The 19,503-nt window shown below is 46.4% G+C and overlaps 1 protein-coding gene across 23 annotated transcripts in view; it reads left to right on the top strand.

The window, feature by feature from the left end:
- Positions 1 to 19,503, top strand: part of XYLB (xylulokinase) — an 84,472-nt gene that overhangs the window by 12,684 nt on the left and 52,285 nt on the right. For 21 of the 23 annotated variants that reach the window (XM_045386467.3, XM_045386468.3, XM_074031700.1 and 18 more), the window contains 6 exons: positions 9,978 to 10,047; positions 12,573 to 12,653; positions 14,826 to 14,912; positions 15,235 to 15,363; positions 16,412 to 16,477; positions 17,789 to 17,861. In XM_045386467.3, the coding sequence (XP_045242402.2) occupies positions 9,978 to 10,047; positions 12,573 to 12,653; positions 14,826 to 14,912; positions 15,235 to 15,363; positions 16,412 to 16,477; positions 17,789 to 17,861 (506 nt within the window). The remainder of the gene's footprint in view (positions 1 to 9,977; positions 10,048 to 12,572; positions 12,654 to 14,825; positions 14,913 to 15,234; positions 15,364 to 16,411; positions 16,478 to 17,788; positions 17,862 to 19,503) is intronic. The other 2 variants (XM_074031699.1, XM_065540362.2) reach the window with 1 other exon arrangement.

The raw sequence follows: 19,503 nt of genomic DNA on the forward strand, positions 1-19,503 counted from the left end.
AGAGACGGGGTTTCACCATATGGGCCAGGTTGGTGTTGAACTCCCGACTTCAGGTGATCTGCCTGCCTTGGCCTCCCAAAGCACTGGGATTATAGGTGTGAGCCACCGTGCCCAGCTGAAATGCCAGTTTTAATTTGTTAAATACATGGCAGAATGTCTGCTTACAGTTTTTATCTGTTTTGTAAAGGCCACATTTTTTGGTGAACTGTTGTTGTCCATAGTAAAATTTTGTTGCTCTCTTCCTCTTTTTCCCTAGTAGTATCTTTTTTAAAAAATCCATGTTATTATTATTATTGTTATTGAGACGGAGTCTCTCTCTGTCACCCAGGTTGGAGTGCAGTGCCGCCATCTCGGCTTACTGCAAGCAAGTTCTGCCTCCTGGGTTCATGCCATTCTCCTGCCTCAGCCTCCCGAGTAGCTGGGAATACAGGTGCCCATCACCACGCCCAGCTAATTTTTTTTGTCTTTTTAGTAGAGACAGAGTTTCACTGTGTTAGCCAGGATGGTCTCGATCTCCTGACCTTGTGATCCACCTGCCTTGGCCTCCCAAAGTGCTGGGATTACAGGCGTGAGCCACCGCACCCAGCCAAAAAAATCCATATTATTGAGTATAATTTATGCACAAAATGCCATCCATTAAAAATGTATAATTAAATGTATTTCACAGCCATAGACCTATAGCTGTGAAACTACCACCACAATCAAGATACAGAATATTTATATCACCCCCCAAAAGATTCCTTTTTTCCCACTTACTGAGACAAGCTCGGTTGTGGAGACCCCAACCCACCGGCGCTAGAGGAATGAAGACAAAGACCCAGAAATAAAGTGCAGTGTGGGAATCAGGGGGCTAACAGCCTTGAGAGCTGAGAGCCACGAATAGAGTTTTACCCACATTTTTATTGACAGTAAGCCTGTGATAAACATCATTTCTATAGATTATACATTAGCTAAAAGCATTCCTTATGGGAAACAAAGCATTCTTAGCAAGGAGCAGAGAAACAGGCTCTGGCTGATTATCTGCAGCAGGAACATGTCCTTAAGGCACAGATCACTCATGCCATTGTTTGTGGTTTAGGAATGCCTTGAGCAGTTTTCCACCCTGGGTGGGCCAGGTGTTCCTTGCCCTTATTTCGGTAAACCAGCAACCTCCAGCGTAAGTGTCATAGCCATCATGAGCATGTCACATTGCTGCAGAAATCCTGTTTATGCCCAGTTTCTTTAAGGCCTTTTTATGACAGCCTTAGGGCCTTTTTCCAGCATGTCTCCCTTTTTGTTTTTGCAAAGTGATAAAGGCAAAGGCAGTTTTGTCACGGTGGGCTACTTCTCGCAGGATTCGGGATCCGCATCTGTGGACTACACAAAGACAAACAACACAGATTAAAAGCACAATCATCATTAAAGTCATAGAGCCTCCAAGTGTCTTGATCCATTTTAATGGGTTAATAGCTGCTAATCCGTCTGCAGATCCTTCAGGCACTTCAGTTCCTGGCATTAGCGTGGGATGTGCCTGAGAGGTTTGAAATACTTGTTCCTTCAGTTTTGCAATGCCTAAAGATAAATTTCCAGTATGACCCTTTAAATGTCTCTTAACTCTTTCCCACTCATGTTCTGTTTCATTATACAGATGAGGAGTAATGCAAACATCAGAAGTATTCTAATCACATTGTAACTGCATTCTATATTCTAAACTAACTACACGATCTTCCAACCATACAATAGTTTGTCAGAGATCAGTAATCTGATTAGCTAGTTTCTGGTCTATGTTAGCTTGGGAATTCCACAACAAAGTAGAATTTTTCTGCCAATTATTTACATAGTCTGCTGTTTGTACTGTGAAATGCAAAGCAACTCCAGCTGCCGCAGCAGTAGCTATGACAGCAATCAATCCTATAATGATTAAAATTAAAGTGGCAATGAAACGCTGAGAGCATCTCAGAATCTTTTAAAGAATTTCAGTAATAATATGCACAGAAGGAGAGGCTTCCCAAGGACGGGAAAGCTTTACAGGTATCCATACTCCTTCTCGGGCTCTTACCACTAAAATTGAATGATCAGTATTATACAAGGAAGAATTCACACAAGAAAACAATCTACATTCTTGACAAGTCACGTGATGATTAGGGAGATCAAGTATTAAATCACCCACTACAAGCAGGAAAGGAGGACGGACACAACTCTATATCCAGACTGAATCATTATGAGCCCATTCTAACATGTAATTAGGATTATATTGGGTTGGCTTAGTATATTTCCCTTCCCAAATCTTTATCTTTTGCAGTGCCATTAATATTTTCCACAACTCCTTATGTTTAGCTCCTACAGCAGACCATATCATTTGGGATTGAGGTGTCACTATACCACCATATGCCCAAATAATAGGAACTCTTGCTGTACTTTTTATAGTGTCCACCATCTGATATCATTTTGTTTAGATGCAGGGTGACCATTACCTACAGATTGAGAGGTGAGCCTCATAAGTGCCCCTTTAGGGGACCAATCAATAATGACGCCATATGAATCATGACGAAACACCTGTGCGTGCCCTGCGATACAAACAAATCCCTTCATTTTTTCTGACCATGTCCAATCTACTTTACAGATAGGTTTTTGAGGGAAGTAAACTTTGGTTACAGGGGCATAATCACTGTGATAAATACTAAAACCAGAAAGTATATGTAATTGTGCCACAGAGATGTTATGTTCAGGCACTATTGCCAGCCAAGATTGATGACTGGGAGGTAAACACCTGTTGGCTTTTCCCAAGCAAATAGGTAGATGCTCAAATCCCAACAATATATTCATAATTGTTCCCTCCTTTTGGGGGTGAGACGGGCCTCTATCATCTGCAGAACCAGGCATCCAAAAGCCATTAGTGTATACCTCCACTGGCGGGGGAGTCTAACCATGTTACTGGCCGTAGAAGTCGTGGAAAAGGAATATATGCCGAATAAGTATAATTGTTTTTTGTTTCAGCAGTTACTGGGGGAATACTCATGGCAATGGTGAGCACAGCCATGATAGCTACCATTAGATTATTCGTTGTATTGGTCATCCCGCTTTCTTCAGATTTTCTTTCGCCATCTGTGTCAACTTCTTGATCTGGTCCCAGGTGGGTGGCTGTGCCTGACGAGTGTTGCTTGCCGAGACTGATGTCTTCCTGATTGCCAGTCTCCACATGGCTGCAGCTGGGGGATCCTCAGGTTCCTCCCAAAATCTCTTCTTTAGCATCTGGCTCATGATAAGGTTTCAGGTGTCTTGATGATATCCAAATCGGCTGCTGGTTTTGACCTGGAGAAACACAAGCATAACCTCTACCCCGTGTTATTATTTTACCTATTTCCCAACTTTTTTTAATCGGATCTCTCCACCAAACCAGTTGTTTTGCTTCTGTCTTTGCAGCTGGTTTCTGTAGATGCTGTTCAGCTGCTAATAGCATCCGGCCTTTAGGCAGGCTCAAAAAATTTAAAGTTAATAATGCTAGATTTAGTTGCATATGTGAAGTCCTATAGTCACTGTCTCTTCTTTTCTGTTTTTGCAACTGCTGTTTCAGGGAGCGATTCATTCTTTCCACTATGGCTTGTCTTTGAGAATTGTATGGGATACCAATAATGTGTTTAATATTCCGTATAGAAAAAAAAATGTAGCTAGAGCTTGGCTAGTGTAGCCTGGGGCATTATCTGTTTTAATAGAAGCTGGAATGCCCATCACTACAAAACACTGCAAAAGGTGACATTTAACACAAGCAGAAGACTCTCCTGATTGGCATGTAGCCCAGACAAAGTGAGAAAAGGTGTCCACACATACATGTACATAAGCTAGTCTCCCAAACGAGGGAACATGTGTGACATCCATTTGCCAAAGAGGATTATGTTCCAATCCTCGAGGATTAACTCCTCCTGTAAAAGATGAGGAATGCACCATTTGGCAAGTTGGGCATTGCTGGATAAAAGCTTTAACTTCTTTCCAGGTAATGCTGTATCTGCGTTTGAGACCAGAGGCATTAACATGGGTTAAACTGTGAAAGTGTCTAGCGTTAGATATTGCAGTAGCAGCTAGGCGATGAGCCATTTGATTCCCTGTAGTTAAAGGTCCTGAAAGAGGTGTATGAGCCCTAATATGAGTAATGTAAAAAGGGTGCATTCTGCTCCTAACTGCTGTTTGCAGTTGGGTAAATAAAGTCATCAGTTGCTCATCTGTGTGGAATCGTAGCTGAGCATTTTCAACTAACTGTGTAGAATGAACCATATATGAAGAATCAGAAATCACATTAATAGGCACATTAAAAGCAGTCAATACCTCAATTACAGCTACAAGCTCTGCTTTTTTAGCTGAAGTATAGGGCGTCTGGAAAACTACCTTTCGATCCAGAATAAGAGGCTTTACCATTACTAGACCCATCTGTGAAGACATTCTCAGCACCTTCAATTGGTTTGAATTTAGTTATTTTAGGGAGAATCCAATTAGTTAGTTTCAAAAATTGAAACAGTTTCGTGTTAGGAAAATCATTATCGAGAATACCCACAAAGTCAGCTAAACGGGTTTGCCAAGTAAGACTATTTATAAAAGCTTGCTGTATTTGTGCCTTTGTGGGAGGGACAATAACTTTTCCAGGATCATATCCATGTAATTTAACAATCCAAGTTCTCCCATTTCCTATTATAGTAGCAATTTGATCCAAATAAGGAGTCAAAGTCCGTGAATTAGTATGTGGAAGGAAAGCCACTCTATAAGATCTTGCTCTTGAACAATAACACTAGTAAGTGAATGCTGAGTTGGAAACATTAGCAAATCTATAGTCTTCTCTGGATCTGTTCTATTTATTTGGGCCTTATGGACTTGCTTCTCGATTAGCTGCAGCTCTGCCTCAGCTTCTTTTGTTAATTGCTAGGAGACTAGGATCTCCTCTAAGGATAGAAGACAGATTACTCATGGCATAGGTAGGAATGCCTACAGCAGGCCGTATCCAATTAATGTCCTCTAGTAGTTTTTGAAAGTCATTCAGTGTTTTCTTTTTTTTTTTTTTTTTTTTGAGATGATGTCTCGCTCTGTCGCCCAGGCTGGAGTGCAGTGGCCGGATCTCAGCTCACTGCAAGCTCCGCCTCCTGGGTTCACGCCATTCTCCTGCCTCAGCCTCCCGAGTAGCTGGGACTACAGGCGCCCGCCACCTCGCCCGGCTAGTTTTTTGTATTTTTTAGTAGAGACGGGGTTTCACCGTGTTAGCCAGGATGGTCTCGATCTCCTGACCTCATGATCTGCCCGTCTCGGCCTCCCAAAGTGCTGGGATTACAGGCGTGAGCCACTGCACCCAGCCTCAGTGTTTTCAGTTGATCCATATGTGTGGTTACTTTCTGTGGCACCATAGTAGTGTCATTTACTAAGGTCCCCAAGTAGGAGTAAGGAGTAGTAGTCTGAATTTTGTCAGGAGCTGTAATTAAACCAGCATGAGACATCGAGTTTTGCAAGTGATTATAGCATTAGAGTAATATTTCTCGAGTGGGGGCAGCACAAAGAATATCATCTATATAATGAATAATGTAACAATTTACGAGTAGGTTCAATTGCTTGTCCTAAGTCTGACAAATTGTTGGACTGTTTAACATGCCTTGTGGCAACACTTTTCAATGAAAACGCTTAAAAGGCTGCAGGTTGTTGACCGCAGGAATCATAAATGCAAACCATTCAGAGTCTTTCTCAGCTAAGGGGATAGTAAAGAAACAGTCTTTTAAATCTATGACTATTAAAGGCCAATTTTTTGGAATCGTAGCAGGAGAAGGCAGTCCTGGCTGTAATGCCCCGATAGGTTGTATAACTGAATTAATGGCTCTAAGATCTGTCAACAATCTCCATTTACCTGATTTAATAACAAAGACTGGAGAATTCCAGGGGGAAAATGTTGGAGCTATGTGTTCTTTTTCTAATTGTTCAGTAACTAAATTCTCTAACGCCTCCAGTTTCTCTTCACTCAGTGGCCATCGTTCTATCCGAATTGGCTTATCTGTTAACCATTTTAAAGGTATAGGTTCTGGAGGCTTAGCAATGGCTGCCATCAAAAATGGTATCCTAAGCCTTGGCGGGAACTTTTTCTTTCCACTTTAAGCAGTTCCTTCAAATCTTGCAAATTTTTTCCTGGTCCCATACCAGGGACATACCGTATTTCATGCATCATATGTTGACTTGAGGACTCTATAATTGTTCTGGAATTAACACTTGTGCTCCCCATTGTTGTAATAAATCTTCTCCCATAAATTTATAGGTACAGAAGTTGTAATTGGTTAAATAGTCCCAGGTTGTCCATCGGGCCCTTCACAATGCAAAATGTAACTACTTTGATATACTTCAGGGGCTTTACCAACTTCAACTATGTTAAATTGAGTGGATTGAATTGGCTACACAGACGGCCAGTGCTGTAGAGAAATGATTGAAATGTCCACTCCTGTATCTACCAATCCTTTAAGTTTTTTTCCTTGAATGGTTATTTCACAGGTAGGATGCTTATTGGTAATTTGATTCACCCAATAAGCTGCTTTGCCTTGTTTATTTGTGCTTCCAAATCCTCCTGTTCGTTTAGTTTCTGCTTTCCCTATTTCCATATGTGGCACAGTCAGGAGCGGTGCTATACACTTTCCTGGCTCTGCTTTCCAGGGAACAGAAGTAGATATAACAATTTGAATTTCCCCCTTATAATCTGAATCAATGACTCCTGTTTGTACCTGTACCTAGAAGTAATCCTACTGTCCCCCCGGCAAGGGTCCACAGACTCCTGTTGGCCCCTTTTGCGGGAGTTCCCCAGGCAGAAGGCTCACAGCTTTTGTGCAGCATAAATCTACCGTGGCACCACCTGCTGTGGTGGGGGGCAGGCGTTGTACAGGGGTGAGGGAGTGGCCTGAGCTGGAAATGCCCCAGTTTGGAATGGGGCCCAGGACGGGCCCCTCATAGCATTTCCTGAAATCAGGTTCACATCTTTATCAAACTTAGAGTGACACTGATTAGCCCAGTGTTTTCCTTTTTTGCATTTTGGACATATTCCAGGCTCAGCAGTTTTCTTTTTACCCCCAACTGGCGGCCTGACTTACTGATTTTTTCGACCTTCTTATGACCGTGTTTCCCACAGTTAAAACAAGCTCCAGGAAACGAAGTATTTCCTTTACCTACTGTCAGTCCTGCAATTGCCTGGGCTAGCAGAATAGCTTTATGCAGATTACCTCCGATACCATCACAAGCTTTAATATACTCAACCAAATGTGCTTTTCCTCTAATAGGTCACAGAGCGGCTTGGCACTCAGGATTGGCATTGTCAAAAACTAATAACTGCAACACTGTATCCTGAGCAGCCGAATCCGCAATCACCTTTTTAAGAGATTCCTGTAACTGAGCTGTAAAATCTGCATAAGATTCTTTCAGTCCCTGTTTGACAGCACTAAAGGAAGGATATTGTTCTCCTCCTGAAGTGATTTTTTTCCCAAGCTCTAATGCACACTCCTCTAAGCTGCTCTATAGCATCATCCTGTATGACCACTTGTGCACCTGAACCAGCCCAGCCGCTGACCCCCAAACTTGGTCTGCAGTTATATTAATTTGAGGTTGGGCCTGGGCATTGTGAGCAGCCTGGATGGAAGTTTCATCTACCCACCAAGTTTTAAATTTTAAGAACTGAGCAGGAGTCAGACAAGCTCGAGTAAGAGCGTCCCAGTCAGTAGGAATCATCCGACTGGAGACAGCAACATTCTTTAACAGTCCCATTACAAAAGGAGAACCTGGTCCATATTGATTAATAGCTTGTTTAAATTCTTTGAGTAATTTCAAAGGAAAAGGCTCAAATATAGCCATAATGTTCCCCTGTTGATCATCTGGGTGTAATATAACAGGGAACTGCCAAGCATCCATATAACCCTCTCATCTAGCTTGCTGAATTCCTGCCTGAGAGCGGTCGCTCAAGGCGCTGCTTGGACAGTCACTGGGACAACAACTTTTCACCCAGTGTCCTCCAGAAAAGAAAGATCCGGAGGGTCAGGCCACTCTTTTTCTTCAAAATAATGAGGGGGTGTAGAGGGGTAGGGACAAACCTCTCCCTCCTTTGCCACTTTAGCTGGCAAACAAACCTGCTTTGTCATCTCTTCTGTTACTTCGTTGTACTCTCCTTCTTCCTCTGATTCCTCCTCATCATCATCTGTGTGGAAAGGCTCCAAGGTGGAACGAACCAGAGCCCACACTGACCAGACAGTTATAGGAATATCCTCAGCACCATCCTTATATGCCTTTTTTAAGTGTGCTGCCTGCCTTTTCCCAGACCTCTACATTCATAGTCCCTTGGTCCAGAAACCAGGGACAATATTTCTCTACCGCACTAAAAAGCTGCATAAGTTGGCTAGTGCTAACCTTCACTCCCTGTTTTCTGAGGAGCTGCTGAAGCAGACTCAAATAAGCCTTGTGCCTGCTCGACCCTTGTCCCATTGTTACCCTGATGCTTCTGAGCTCCCCTTCTTACTTACCATGGGGATTGCTTAAGAGTACTTGGGTGTCCTCCAGCATAGTTCTGTGTTCTCCAACCATTGCTCCGGCGACCCTTCGACCTGGGTTCGAGCCCCATGTTGGGTGCCACCTACCAAGACCAGCTCGGTCGTGGAGACCCCAACCCAGCGGCACTAGAGGAATGAAGACAAAGACCCAGAAATAAAGTACAGTGTGGAATCGGCTAACAGCCTTGAGAGCTGAGAGCCACAAACAGAGTTTTACCCACATATTTATTGACAGTAAGCTTGCGATAAACATCGTTTCTATAGATTATAGATTAGCTAAAAGCATTCCTTATGGGAAACAAAGCATTCTTAGTGAGGAGCAGAGAAACAGGCTCTGGCTGATTATCTGCAGCAGGAACATGTCCTTAAGGCACAGATCGCTCATGCCATCGTTTGTGGTTTAGGAATGCCTTGAGCAGTTTTCCGCCCTGGGTGGGCCAGGTGTTCCTTGCTCTTATTTCAGTAAACCAGCAACCTCCAGCATGAGTGTGATAGACATCATGAGCATGTCACATTGCTGCAGAAATCCTATTTATGGCCAATTTCTTTAAGGCCTTTTTATGACAGGCTTAGGGCCTGTTCCCAGAACCCACTAGATTTAGACAACCACTGATCTCCTTTACTCTGTATGGATTAATTTACACCTTCTAGTCTATTCCTATATAAGTTATAATTGTGTACATATCAATAGTTCATATTTTTTCTTGCTCTGTAGTATGGTATCACATATATGCACCACAATTTATCTGTTCACTTGTTTAGGGACACTGGGTTGACTCCAGTTAATTATTACAAATAAGTCTGCTATGAATATTTGTGTGCAAATCTTTCTATGGACTTAAACTTTCATTTCTCTTGGCTGGATACTTAGGAATTGTATGGCTAGATCACATGGTTATCTAATAGAGTCTTGGTGTGGATTCTGAGCCTGGTTTTTTCTTTTTAAACACATAGTTAAAAGGGTTGGATTTTATCAGTTCAGCTCTTTGCACTAGAATCTTCTAGGAGTGAGGAGGGTGGGGAGAGGGTTCCAGTCAAACTTCCAAAGCCTGTAGTCCAAGGACTTCCTGGTCTGTTGTGATAGTAGAGACACTCTTTCCTCCAAGGCAGCATCTCTGGGTAGCTGCCCCTCTTCTACCTCTCCAAACCTATGGGGCTTGAAAGGGATTTTATAATCCAACCCTGCACTCCCCCAGAGTGAGCCTTTCTTATCTAGAAGGTTTCTTTAGAAGGTGCTGTCTGAGAATTGCCACCTCTGGGCCACTCTGGGCAATTTGCCTGTCTTCTCTTTCCATCTTTGCAGCTCTTGTGCCTGTTCAATCAACAGTTCCCACTTGGGGTTGGGGAAGGTTCTCCTTCATCTGGACATTTCCAGAGTCATCTATCACAGGGTTTCTCCTGCTTTGCAACAGTCTGCCTGCCCTGAGGCTCTGGCCTAATTCTCTGTTGTTCTTGCAGGACTCAGGGCGGTGTTCATGTGCACAAGGATGGGCTGACGGTCACTTCTCCAGTGCTAATGTGGGTCCAGGTAAGCGTAGGGATTCCTGTTCTCCTTCTGTCCCCAGCCTGTCTCACTGGCAGACTCGTTGATTTGCTAGGAAGTCCAAAGGTGGCAGCCAATGAGAGCATCTGTTGAGACCAGGTCCTCATGGGAAAGTGGAGTTAGCATGGCTCCTGGGACCAGGCCCAGCCTCAGCTGGTGTCAACACTCCCAGGCTCAGAGCTTCCAGGTACTGGAGCCACAGTAGATGGCAAGTCCTGCCATTAACCATCTTTAAAATACCACAGAGCAAATCTTTTCCAAACATCTGCAGTCAGGCCTTGTGGCCTCCCTTGTACCATGAAATACAAACATAGGCTGGGCGTGGTGGCTCACACCTGTAATCCCAGCACTTTGGGAGACCGAGGCAGGTGGATCACCTGAAGTCAGGAGTTCAAGACCAGCTTGGCCAACATGGTGAAACCCCATCTCTACTAAAAATACAAAAGTTAAGCCGGGCATGGTGGCACATGTCTGTAATCCCTGCTACTCAGGAGGCTGAGACAGGAGAATCACTTGAACCTGGGAGGTAGAGGTTGCAGTGAGCTAAGATTGCACCATTGCACTCCAGCCTGGATAACAAGAATGAAACTCCATCTCAAAAAAAAAAAAGAAAAAGAAAAAAAGAAATACAAACATAGCCCTTAGGGTCTTAGTGCTCAGCCTCCAAGATCCCTTAGCTCCCTAAGCATTCAGAATGGCAAGTTATGGCCTGGCCAGTCAGACTCATATCAGTCCCAAGCCAGGCCTGCCTCTGAGCATCAACAGGAAAGGAGAATGCCTGTAGCAGGATCTGGTGACCTAGGGGGCCACAGGAGCAGGGATGTGGAAAGCACAGAGAGGCATGGTAGCACCAGGGGCTACCTCATCATATGCTACAGGGTCCCCAAGTCCCTGAAACTGGAGGCCAATTAAGTGTGTGTCTTCCAAAAGCTTTTTTCTGTCCTCCAATACCTATCTAACCAGTTTCCTATATTAAATTCTTTTTGTTAAAAATAACTAGTATGATTTCTTTTTTATTGGTGTAACCCTGATTCATACACTGGAGAATTGGGGTAAAGGATGAAGTTTTATCCAGACAAACTGGCTAGAATGTACTTCAGAGGGAGCTGAGCCAGACCAAGGGGCAGAGTGGGAGGGTCGGGGGTTAGAGGCAATGGTCAGTGTCAGGAGGTCCCAGTGATGATGGCGAGGGCATCTCATAGGCCAAGGCCTTCACCTGGGGAGGTGAGCAGTGGGTGAGAGCCAGGCTTGGGGGCGGGGCCAGGGTGATTTCTCATCTGACACAGCCTCCAGGACCAAACTTGATCCTAGCTCTGCCAGCCCCTGTTCCGGCTGTGCCCCACTCCCTGCCCGAGGTTTGATGGGCACAGATAGAGATGGCATCCACAGCCAGGGCTGAAAGGAGCCCTCCCAGCAAAGGCTGGGGGTGGTGGAGTCAGGCAAAAGTGAGAGAGTCTTCTCTGCCTTCAGGAAAACACAGGTCAGAGAGAATCTCTAATTCCTGCTGTGAAATCTTAGGAGGATGGTGCAAGCTCTGCTGGGCACCACCATCCATCCCACTCATTGGGTTTCGCTAGAAAGGAGAGTCCAACCAGACAGTAGAGGCTGGAATAGGGGCCTGGAACAGGCGGCCATCATCTCTACCCACTCCCTCCAGCCTCTGGCTCCTGGATACAGGGAGTCTGGGCCTGATGCTCCACTCTTATGGGAGCTCTCTACTTTGCTCTTCACTTCCCTGTTGCAGTAAAGTCAGATCACTAATATAGTGGCTTGAAAATGCAAATAAAAGAAGCCAAAAGTTGGCTGCCTTACTTTGTTTGTTTTTGAGACAAGGTCTCACTGTGTTGCCCAGGCTGGAGTGCAGTGGTGTGATCATGGCTCACTATAGCCTCAATCTCCTGGGCTCAAGTATCCTCCCTCCTCAGCCTCCTGAGTAGCTGGGATTACAGGCTCATGCCACCACACCCAGCTAAATTTTTCATTTTTTTGTAGAGATGGGATCTCATGATGTTGCCCACACTGGTCTTGAACTCTTGAGCTCAAGTGATCCTCCTGCCTTGGCCTCCAAAAGTGCTGGGATTACTGGTGTGAGGTGATGGCAGGCACCTGTAGTTCCAGCCACTCGGGAGGCTGAGATGGAAGGATCATTTGGGCCTGAGAGGTTGAGGCTGAAGTGAGCTAAGATTGCACCACTCCATTTCAGTCTGGGAACCAGAGCAAGACCCTGTCTTGAAAAAAAGCCGGGGAGGGGGGGAGTAAAATTTGAGCGTTGGTGGTTTATGATTCCATTTATTTAAAATATTTTTAGGATAGTTGACGTTTTTATTTGATTGATGCCTACTTGTTTAATTTCTGTACTCTAGTGCTTACAAATCCCAAGTCATGAGTTTTTTCATCATCTGCCCAGAGTCCTCTGCTGTAATGGCAGGCACTTGTGTTTCAATTCTGAGGCTTGCGTGTCTGATTCAGTGGTTCTGTACGGTCATGGTGGGTTCTGTTTTTCTTCTCAGGCACTGGATATCATCTTGGAGAAGATGAAGGCTTCAGGCTTTGACTTCTCTCAAGTCCTAGCCTTGTCCGGGGCAGGCCAGGTTCGTTTGCAGCAGACTCTGTCTGCCATGTGAGGGTGACTGTCCTGGGCAGTGGTGCTGGTGTTGAAGAGATGGCTCCCCTTGGATGGGGAGCGGCTCATTCTTGACAGGCACTGCACAAATTTCACTGTGAATAAAAATCCCTACAACTATTTTACTTTGGAGGCTGTATAACTTGTCTCATTGCAAAAGGATCTGAGACAGTTCTTAGGAGTAAGTGTTATATAAAATAGGACTCTTGGTGAGAGAACTGAGTAGAGGTCCTCTAAAGGGGATGGAGGAAGCAATTGACATGAATTTATTATGACTGCTTGGGGGCACCACAATTGCTTTTCTATTTCCTGAAAGTAAAAGCAAAGTCAAAAATGATCCTAATAATGATAGTTGTTTCAGTAGAAGGAAGAGTATTAATAATGATATCAAAGTACATTGACTGAACACTTAGTGCATGCCAGATACAACTCTGAGGCCTTTCCAGATACCATCCAACTTAATCCTTACGATTCTACAGGGTGGTGCTGTGGAGTGCTTGGTACACACGCAGGGCATCCTGTCTGGGTTTGATCCCTGGCTCTGCCATTCACAAGCAGTGACCTGGGATGCGTCATCTGGCATTCTGGTGCCCCCGTATTCTCATCTGTCATAGGGTCATTGTGAGTGTAAGTACATAGCACAGTGCCTCCTATTAATACACAGTAAGCATTATTAAAGCTTGGGCTTCTGCTATGATCGTTAATATTTCTATGAGGCACAGAGAGGTGATGTCACTTACCCGAGATCACACCGTGCTGGGAGTGGGAGTCAGGACCCAAGTCCATCTCATCCAGTCCCTTGGTTGTGCTGGGATCACTTTTCTCCATGCTAGATTGCCATATTTTCAAATCCTTACTAGGATGTAACTAATTTTTCTGAAGATGCTTCTTCCTCCATGACCTAACAGGAATTTATTGTTTTGGTTCTTGTTAAATACAACAGAGATTCCCTGGGTGATCTTGTCTACTTCTGTCTCCTGAATCCCAGGCCTGGACACCCATCTCCCTCCTAGATATTCCCTGACCCCCATGACTGAATATCCCACAAATGCCTCAAACTTAGCATGTCCCAGACTGATTCCTACCTCCTCCTTTCTGGGTTCTTTCTCAGGGAATTCTCTCCATCCACCCAGGGCACAACTCAATTGTCATCCCTGACTCCTCCACCTTCCCACCCCACATCCAAGGGTCCTCACGTCCCACTGATTTGTCTGTGACTCTTGACTCTACCATGTCTTCTCCAGCACTACTTGCTTGTCATTCTTCTCCAGGTCTCTACCGCAGCCTCCCTGCCTCCAGCCTACCTTCCCCGTGACTCCCACAAGCCCTTCATACATTCAGCCCTGTCCACGCCACTCCCCCTGGTAATCCAGGGTTCCCACCACCTCCAAGATAAACCCCAGCCTCCTGAGCATGGTTTCAGGCACTCAGTGCTCAGGCTGTCTCCTTTCTCTTCAGCCCATCACCTACCCCCAACCCAGCCTCAGGCCCACTGCTTAGAATGCCACCCTTCCCGGGACCTGCCTGGTGCCCCTCACCTGCAGATTCTCTGCATGCAACACACTCTAGGACCCTTTCCTGATACTCACGACTGCTTCCACCCATCTGTACCTGAGCTGGTCAGGTGCCTCTGTTCCCACGGCCCTGTCGCTGCAGCTCCATAGGGTTTTGTAATTGTACGCTTGTGTCCTTTTCCCTGACTCAACTCAAATAGCCTGAAGAACAGGGACGATAGTATCCTATTGATCTGTCCCAAGCCTGGCATGATCTATGTGCTTAATAAATGTTCGTTGAATGAATGAATTAATTAATGAATGGGGTGAGTGAATAAATAAATGAATTTCAGGTAATATTACAAGCAATGTCTTTAAATGCAGTTTTACAAAAGGTATCAAAATCCAGACCAATAATTAGTTCTTGGACCTTTTCTATAAGTTGTAGGGTAGACAGGGCAGAGTTCCCCCCCCATTTTCTTGACATGGAAACCAAGTCTCAGGAGGGTGATGAGCTCTGTGACTAAGTGGCAGGGGCAGATGCGGAGCCCAGTTCTTTGGCATGTGGTCTGGGGTCTTTCTGTGTCTCCAGGAGGCTGTGACACCAGTGTGTGGCCATGTGAACATGTGCTTGGGTTTCCCAACAGCAACACGGAAGTATATACTGGAAGACTGGAGCCCAGCAGGCACTGACAAGCCTATCACCAGACCTCCCGCTACACCAGCAGCTGCAGGTAGCTGTGACTACATTGTGTGAGTGTGAGAAACTTCTGCAGAGTCCCACGTCCTGTGGGTCCTGAAGCCTGCTCATCTCAGTGTTGCAGCTATGCTCAGGCACCCTCACCAGAAGAGCTTTCAACCTCAGGCTTTTGGGGAGAGATCCCATTGGGCCAGTTCTAGCTTACAGCACAAAGGGCTATCCCATGTGTCTCCAACCAAGGTCACTTGGGAAGAAGCGTCACGACTGCCGTGATGGGCAGTGTGACCGCCAGCCCTGGGGCAGCCCTCCAAGTCAGCGGATGGAGCTTAAGCCTGCGCCTTTGCCCTCCTTCCCAGGACTGTTTCTCCATCAGCGACTGCCCGGTGTGGATGGACTCCAGCACCACAGCCCAGTGCCGCCAGCTGGAGGCTGCCGTGGGCGGGGCTCAGGCTCTCAGCTGCCTCACGGGGTCCCGTGCCTACGAGGTAGGCTGAGGATGGAGGGGGTGCAGGCCGTGGTCTGGCTGCAGGCTCTGGAGGCATAGTGGGTGACCTGCCTCTGTGGGGATCACATGAGGTCGTGGAGGTGTTGGCCCTGCAGAGCCAGGAACAGGCACTCTGGCCCCTGGGTCCTGATCCAGGCCACCTGCCGCCCTGTGTGTTCCCAGGCCAGGCTGGGTGTGCACATGGCTGTGCTCCTGACACGGAGGTGCTGTGCTTGGGGGTGAGGAGGGCTCCTCCTCTCATTGTCTGTAACCTGGGGATTACAACAGGACTTATGTTTTGGGTAGGTTTGAAGTTGAAAGAAGCCAGTGCATGTAAGGCACTTAGTGCAGTGCCTGGCAAAGTTAAAAAAAAAAAAAAAAAAAAAGAATGTCTCTGTTCCACTGGTTCAGCGATGTCCCCAGGGGTGATTGTGATTAGGCCAGCTTGGGTCTTATGACCCAAGTAAAAGTTTTGGGGATAGGGCCAACCCTACTTGGGCCACCTGAAATAACAATATGTGGATGGGGAAAATACCCCGATCCCCGCTCTGGTGCCTTGGTCAGAACAGTCACCATGCTGTGTGAAGAGCAAGGGTCATTCACTCAGTGTTGTCCGGTCCTGATGTGGGAGAGGCCCTCCAGGAAGGCCCGAAAGTTACTCACTTCTCTATCCTGTGGGTGCAGAGCCATTGTTTACTGCCTGAATATTTGATTACTAAGGACATTTGAAGGATTTAAAGGCCAAAATCCCATTGTTCAGTAGATATCAAGCAGATTTAATGCTGATTTTAAAAATATTCATTTATTAGAGATGGGGTCTCACTGTGTTGCCCAGGCTGGACTCCTGGGCTCCAGAGCTCCTCCCACTTCGGCCTCTTGAGTAGCTGGGATTACAAGCACACAGCACCATGGCCGGTTGGGGCTTACTTTTAAAAGCTTTCATGGTACCTACTCCTATACAGAGCTTGCTACAGTAAACTTGCTTTATGGAGGTGATTATTCATTCTGTGTAGGATTTGGGTTCCTAAGAATTTATATTTCTTTTCCAGCGTTTTACAGGAAACCAAATTGCAAAAATTTACCAGCAGAACCCCGAGGTCTACTCACACACGGAGGTTGGTTAAATGTTCCTGTTTGATTGAAAGTCACAGTTGAATTCTTCTCATAATCCATTAGAATAGATACATCTCATGTGCAGTGACTGAAAACATTGATAAGCAGACATTAACCAATGATATATTCGATGTGCTTTCTTCTCATTGTCAGGACATTTTCAAAGAGGAGGGGAAGAATGGAATGTGGGAAAGAGAAGTCAGGGGTTCTCCTGACCAGAAGGGTGAGGGTGAAGGTCCAGGTGGGAGCACTGGGGACTGACATGTTCCCGAGACCACCTGAGTAGAAGATCTGGGTGTCTGAGCAGGCTGTGTCTGCTCACTTTCCTATGTGGTTAACACAGGAGGACTACCAGGCACATGGCTGGCGCGGAGTCAGTGTTTTCTTTGGAAATGTGCAGGACTAGGCCTTTGTGTCCCCAGCTGTGGCCCTTCAGCCAGAGCCTCTGTCACAGGAACCCAGGTTCATTCCTGGCTCCACAGCTGCTGAAGCCAGCGCTTGTTGCTGCCTGAGAAACAGCCCCACACCCTGGCTAGTGATTTTCATCTTGTGATAAGGAAACGATCAGCTCACGTTAAACCAAAGCGCCTTTTTAATCTTAGAAATTAACATGTGGTGTATTATTTAATGATTCGAGGTTCCAGATTACTCTGCAGCATTAGCCACTAATGTAGGCTTTGGGTGGAGTGGTGAAAACCCTCCCTAAATTCTGTGTGTGGAACGAAGTTGGCCTGACCGAGGACAGGGGGTGATAACATTCTCTCCACAGTTCCAAAGGCCCACGATTCTCATGCGGAAGTACAGACCCTCAGGGTGGCATTGAAAATCCATCATTTATTTCTCTGGCTACTGCTCAGGGTCTGTGGCTTCTGAGGAGTCAGCTTTCCTGAAGCCCTGAGAGTGTCCTGGTTGGTTCTGAGGCCACACATCCACTTCCCTTGTGAGCAGAAGTAAATGCCAAGGAAATAGAGGAAGGAAATCCGGGCACACGTTCCCCAGCATGTGGATTCTGGATGGAAAGGCAGCTTCCCTAAGCCCTTTCTCATAGGGCTTTTGGCTTTTGTCTCTTTTGACCTTGGCAGTTTTATGGCCCATCAGAAACTGTAGAGAATGAATGCTCTCCCGAGGAGTCCGCTCATGGTATTCCAGCAGCTCCTATCTGAGATGCACAGTCTCCACCATTATTTGGGCCTTTTGCTGAAAGTTTCCACTTCCCTCTCCAATTTTTTTTCATGCTATGTGTGTGTCAGAAGCATTCAGTAGCGCAGGGTGTGTGGAAGTAAGGCACCTCTCACTGTTTCTTTCCTTTACAGAGAATTTCTTTGGTCAGTAGCTTTGCTGCTTCTCTGTTCCTTGGCTCTTACTCCCCTATTGACTACAGCGATGGTGAGCCTCGGGGTATGGGGTGGGTGCCTGGGCAGCCTGCATGTGGCATGTGGGTGTGCAGGCAATGGGAGCCCCATCTACCCTGAGTGGGTGCCAATCTTGTAGCCCGGTCATCTATTGCCAGGAAGGAAGTGTATTCATTATCTTTTGCCACTTAACAAATGGCCCCAACACTTAGCAGCTGAAGACCACCATGTTTATTTTCTCACCTAGTGTCTGAGAGTCAGGAATGTGGGGGCAGCTTAGCTGGGAGGTACTGGCTTAGGATCTCCCACAAGGTGGCAGTCAGGCTGGCAGCCGGGGCTGAAGTCATCTTCAGGGGCTAGAGGATCCGTTTCCAGCATCATGCACAGGACTACAGGCAAGAGGCCGCAGTTCCTCACATGTGGACCTCTTTATGGGGCCATTAGTGACATTGCAGAGAGGGAGGGAGGAGACAGAGGCCAAGCAGAAGCTGAGCAGTCTTTTATACCCTAATCTTTAAGTGATGTGCCATCACTTTTGTCTCATCTTACTGGTCACACACTAAGTACAGCTGACCCAGTATAATGTTGGGGGGAACCTCACAAGGGGTGAAGACCAGGAGGTTGGGATCAGCAGGGGCAATCATGGAGCCTGGCTCCTGCAAGGAGCTATTAAAGTTTTTGTTTCACATTTGGTGAACTCATGAGATTTATGAGCTTCTGGAATCAAAACGCTAAAAAAATAAACTGCGGATGATGCCAGTGAGGGGGGAAAGCTGGGAGGAGGTTGCTGCAGGAACTCTTGGATGAGTCTAAGAGTGAGAAGCGTGTGGACAGAATGGGGGTGGAGAATGCAGGGCAGGAGCCCAGAGCCATCGACGTGGCTTCAGAATGGAGCCTGGGATGCTCTGAGCCTCGTGGGAGTTCATGGGAAGGTTTTGAGGGCTGTTGTGTGCCAGGCTTTATTCTGGTTTCAGGAGAGAGAGTGACTAAGGAGTGCTGTTAAGCTTCCCTCACAATCTGAAGGAGGCAACAGGGTTCCCTACAGCTAGCTCCGTAGAACTCAGACAGGCAGAACAGTCAACTTGGAGTAGCCTGCATGTCTACCCGTGTTCTGCACTCCTGCCACAGGGCTGATAACCGCAGCAGCTGCGGCGGGGAGCATTCCGGAGGTTTATGTTCCTTAGCCGCAGCTGGGCCCTCCACTCTGCTCCCCTTCACTCACCTGAGATGGCACCTCCTAATTTCACCTGGGCAGGTGACACCATCAGCATCCCAGCCCACCTCTGTCTGCCTCCACACTGGCCCAGTGGAGGAGGAGGTCTCTCCACCCATGCTCTGGGTTCCCTGTCCTTTCCCATCCTCAGGGAAGCCTTGGGAGGAGGATGTTTTAGGAAGGAGCTAATAGGTTGATCTCAGTGACCAGGAGGAAGTTTAGAGGACTCTGAGACCTTTCCTTGAAAGGTCAGATGAGATTGAGAAATCCCTGGGGGCTGACCTGGAAACCTAAGGGACATAGAGAGTGGTTACTGGTCAGTGTGTTGCTGCTAGTTCCAGGCCCCCTGGGAGGTCTCTGAGCAGCAGATTTCCAAGCTAACTGTAGTGTTTGAATTGATGAGGAATATTTGGAGGAAGTGCGGTGCCAGGTGTTTCCAAGGGCCCCTAGGGCCTCTGGTTCT

The sequence above is a fragment of the Macaca fascicularis genome, chromosome 2, assembly GCF_037993035.2.
Source record: "Macaca fascicularis isolate 582-1 chromosome 2, T2T-MFA8v1.1".
In the NCBI taxonomy this organism is placed as follows: domain Eukaryota; kingdom Metazoa; phylum Chordata; class Mammalia; order Primates; family Cercopithecidae; genus Macaca; species Macaca fascicularis.